The sequence below is a fragment of the Empidonax traillii genome, unplaced genomic scaffold (genome assembly GCF_003031625.1).
Source record: "Empidonax traillii isolate 1590-97213 ecotype Southwest subspecies unplaced genomic scaffold, ASM303162v1 scaffold418:size511083, whole genome shotgun sequence".
NCBI classification, from domain to species: Eukaryota; Metazoa; Chordata; class Aves; order Passeriformes; family Tyrannidae; genus Empidonax; species Empidonax traillii.
In genome coordinates, this window is record NW_020955611.1 from 1,022 (window position 1) to 5,755 (window position 4,734).

General features: G+C 33.4%; 1 protein-coding gene across 1 annotated transcript in view; it reads left to right on the forward strand.

Annotated features, from left to right (window-relative positions):
- Nucleotides 1-387: 387 nt before the first annotated feature.
- LOC114062566 (sperm-associated antigen 17-like) overlaps nt 388-4,734 on the forward strand; it is a 13,008-nt gene continuing 8,661 nt past the window's right edge. The window contains exons 1-4 of the mRNA XM_027894152.1: nt 388-411; nt 2,060-2,147; nt 2,598-2,651; nt 3,842-3,944. Coding sequence (XP_027749953.1) covers nt 3,873-3,944 — 72 coding nt within the window. The 5' untranslated portion in view covers nt 388-411; nt 2,060-2,147; nt 2,598-2,651; nt 3,842-3,872. The remainder of the gene's footprint in view (nt 412-2,059; nt 2,148-2,597; nt 2,652-3,841; nt 3,945-4,734) is intronic.

Sequence of the window (4,734 nt, forward strand, 5' to 3'; positions counted from 1 at the left end):
ACAAGTTTCCTGTTTGACTTGTTGTGACTGTGAGTTTTAAATCTGGTTCAAAGCCTTTGCAAAAGGATTTGAGTTTGATTATGAATTAGTTTAATTGATATCATAAACAGCAACCGTACAAAATACAAAGCCATCTGTGACATAGGTCATCAAGAAGGAAACAAATACATGTTTAGACCAGGCGAATTGTACTTAATTTCCTTTTTTTCCCAGCTTATGTTTTCTAACATCCTGAAATACCTCCATTCTTGTAGTCACATTGTCAGGTAACAACACTTGTTTGGGATAGAAATCCTTCGAACAAGATGCTGCTGTTGTGATTTTTTTTTTCTCACATGGTCACAGCTATTCCTTCTTCATTGCAGTCCTTCCCTAACTGGGAGAAGTCAACTGAAAATCTCAGTGACAGAGGTAAGAAAAAATTGAATATCTATATTTTTAAATTGTAAAATATCATAGTAAATTTTAAAGTACTGCAATATTATTTTTAAAGAAGGAATATAAAGGTGAATTCATCTATGTGCTATGGACATGCTTCTGTGTGAATTTCACAGGTGATTAGAACTTATTAGCATCAAAGATTCAGTACCTCTAAAAATAATTCCTGTGTTTAGGCATGTGTATTTCATATTGTGACTCACATTTCCACATGTAATAAGTTTTCTTAGGTATAAGAACTATAACAGTAACTGCTTTTATACAAGTATCAATTTTTCAGACAAGTTTTTCAAAGCAACTAGATAAATCCTGATAATTTACAAGACTTGAAAATCTGATCTCAAACGATCATGTGTTTTAGTTACATTAACCTTGAATAAGGGAAAAGATGGAGCAAAGCTTTCCCTAATGAATTTCTGTTAATATTTTTATAAGATACTTGTTAACATTTATCAATGTTTTCACTGTGTACAAATAAAAATTAAGATGTCTGTTTCTTTTAAAAATCCATAAAAATCCTTTTCCATAGAAAAATCCATAATATTCTATGCCATGGTGATGGTAGTTTCTAAAGTGTTATTTTTCTGCCCTTCCTACCTTGTCAAGAGTATTTGTGCTTCTTATAAAATAGCATGCTATGCAAAGGAAATGGAAACTGCTGCAACAAATGCTTGCTACAGTTTTGTGATTTAAATGGAGGTGCAGTTTTATTGTAACATTATTAATGAAGAAGAAAGTGGGAAAGAAAAGCTGTTTAAAATAGGTAAAAATAGAAAAAAAAGAAAAATATATTTTATGGTGAAAAAGCTGACCAAACCCCACACACACATTTTGAAGTTTGAACTTAAGTAATTCCCAAAACACTAAGAGATACTGTCCTAGTCTAGTAGGATCACACCTCTCAAATACTCAGATTTCCTAAGTTTTTTCACAGAAATTTGCCTTCAACTAAGGAAATTTCTTTGGACTCCCAGTTTAGGTTCAAGGCATAAAATAAACCAACACTCTTTACAAAATACGTCAGTAGATAGGGCAGCTCTTTATTACAGCTGGTCACAACCTAAACACGGAAAGACTGGCACTTCTCCATTATACATATTGAACTAGTAGTTCCTTCCATGAGAATGTTGATTAGGGCTGCTTCACAGCTACAATTAAGCACCAGTTAAGCAAGCTGAATGTAATAAAGGTCCCTGAAAGCCCACATTATTTTCTTCAGCTGGAGATAGAGACCTGGAATGTTGCTACCCAGTCAGAAAGTTGCTGAATGTCAGCAACTTTTCCTCTTCACAGGTATTTGATTTCTATCTTTTCAAGGTTCAAGATATTCAAGAACATAAAAATATTTCAGAAAATACAGGGGTGGAGTGTGAACTTAATCATCCGTTCCTTCTCATCCTTTCTATATTGAAGTCAAATAACTTCTTATCTGTTACTGTTCTGAACTTGATTTTGGAATGGAGATCTTTCTGCCTTTTCCCTCACAGTAACATAGTCTGTGTTAAGCTTTCATAAACAGACAGAAAGATGCATTAAAAAATATCCTTCAATGTTTTTTATTCATAACACTTAGCACTGCTTAGCAGAGCATGCACATTCAATAATACTCTTTACCTTGCAGCTCATGTGAGTAAGCTGTATGAACAGGCTTCTCATCACACAAAGAAAATAATCACCACACAGAGAGAGGACCAACAGCAGAAGTTAAGGTAGGACAGAACAGTGAGAGCTGATGCCAGTGTAAATAACACATAGGATGGAACCAAGCACACAGGCAAGGCAATGTACTTTACTGAATGTCATTAAGGACTGGGACCTGGATCTCTAGATATATATGATAGTGTTTTAATAGCTTGTCCTATGATTGTTTTGTACCTCTGTGCCTCTCTTTCCTTATCTGAAAGATACTTTGAAGTTCTTTGGGAAAGGCTTTTGAATGTTTGATTGAATAATCTAATAAAAATGCAGATATGAGGAAACTGTTTTGTGTAAACCATACAAGTCCAAGCCAGGAGTCACCTGAGGTGTCAACATATTCTCATAAAGAGCAATTTCTTTCCAGGGGTATCTTGTAAATATTTTTTTGCTTATAGAACACAATGCTAGTTGTCTCATTTCCACTACTCTCTCTGTTTTTGGTGGTTGTTTTGATCATTCAGCCCAGAAGGAGTAACACCAGTGTCCAAGTGGCAAAGCAGACTGGAACAGCACAGGTAATAGTATTAGTAGGTTGAACTTATTTTATGAGCCAGCTTAATCTGCGTTTGTAAAGAATGTTATTGATTTCACCAGGTCTTGGGTAATAGTGCAGGGACTTGCTAGCAAATAATGGAGTATTTTCTGCAACAGAAATGGTGAATAAATGGTTTGAGCCTCTCTCTTATACTTTTTTTTTTCTCCCCAAAAATCCAGCAGTATTACTGTTAACTTACACTATTCAAAACAAGACTGAAGTCAGAAGTCCTGTGTTTTGTTTACTGGTTCTGCCACTAGTGTGGAAAATACTGTATACTTCTCATTTATATTAACAGCTATGTAGGAAATTCAGTATTTCTTAGATTAACCAGAATAATTTAAAATGCTGATTAATTAATATTATAATTAGAAACTTGCTCTTTCTTTCGTATTTTTGTAAAAGGTTAAATATCAATTGAAAACTAAGTTATCTTCCATATTTCTTCTTAATTACTTTCTGATTTGCATGAAATAAAAAACCTTTTAGAGTTTCAGAGTTATATTTTAATATAGCATTCCACACTATTTTGCATAGTCTTAAAAACACAAGAAGATCATGTGCAATTTTGGCTTTAAAACCAGATTAAGTATGATTAAGAGTGATAATTTCATGGTTGCAAGTCAGTGAAACTCTAGTAGTGTAAAACTGGGCTATATGAAGTTGAACATAACTAGTCTTTACGCTGGTGAATCTTGCCTTCAGAAGGTTGAATATTTTTTTCTGTATCCACAGAGCCATCAAGTTTTCCTGTGATAAAATAAGGAAATTAGATGAATTTTGTGTTCCAAAATTCAGCAGCGGATCTGAAATACCAATTCCTAGGTTTAATGTTTGTTGGAAGTTTGAAAAGACACTACTGGCAGTCCCAGACATGTTCCGTGAGATTTAGAGCAATGGAGCACGTTCAGAGGAGGAGCTCTTCATAGCACCCAATCCACTCTCCACTATCCACATGCATTTTGATCAGACCAGTCCATTCTTGATCCATCACTGAGAAAATTGCCAGTAACGAGAATATCACTCCATGTGTGATTAACCAGGGGGAAAAAATGCCACTTGTCTTTACCAATTCCATTTCTTGATGTGTAGTACTGATAAACAGGGTGAACTCAGTTATAATGCTTTTTTCTTTTTTTCCCTTACCAATGGTGTAAAAATCATACATAGGAAAGAACTTGAGGAAGAAAAAGAGACCTTAATGGCAATAAGAAACAAAAGATTTCTTCCATATTTTGAATCAGAATTCAGCAAAGAATTTTTCGAAAAAAAGGTAATGCAGCTAAAAATGGGAAGAGTTTATGTTAGGCTAGGTAGTATCTGCCATACTCCCATAGTTGTGGGTTTATTAGATCTCAGCATCAGTTTATCTCAAGAAACCATTACAAAGGACAGTTGTGGCAGAATTAATACTGGGAATTATATGCCCTTGTCAAAAAGAAACATATCTTGAATATAGTATATGTTTACTGAGTAAAAGCTCTGTAAAATTCTTTCTATAAACTCTGGAGAGACTCTGATTCAGAGCAAAGCTAAACCTCAGGCCTTTTCACTTATCCCTCAAAACCTCTCCCTGCTAATACATTATTAGGTAATGAGTAAAACTAACAATCCTAAGTTAGAGGTGACCTTAGGAGCTTTCCTGTTGTAATCTCACCTGATAAATACTGTAAGTGCATAAAACATACACAAAAATGTACGTTGGAATCTGAGGTAACTGTTTATCCTTTTTATAGTTACCACTTTGGTTCTACTTATTTGTTTCCCTTATGCTCTTTTTTTTATTTTTTCCTTTTTTTTTTTTTTTTTTTTTTTTTTTTTTTTTTTTTTTTTTTTTTTTTTTTTTTTTTTTTTTTTTTTTTTTTTTTTTTTTTTTTTTTTTTTTTTTTTTTTTTTTTTTTTTTTTTTTTTTTTTTTTTTTTTTTTTTTTTTGCAGGGGGAGGAGTGTGTCTGCTATTTGCTTTTTCTAAATGTTTATTTGAGAAACATAACCCCTTTTTCTTACTTTTCTCTAGTTTCCTGATGTGGAAGCACTGTCTATGGAACTTCCTCCAGTTCAAAAA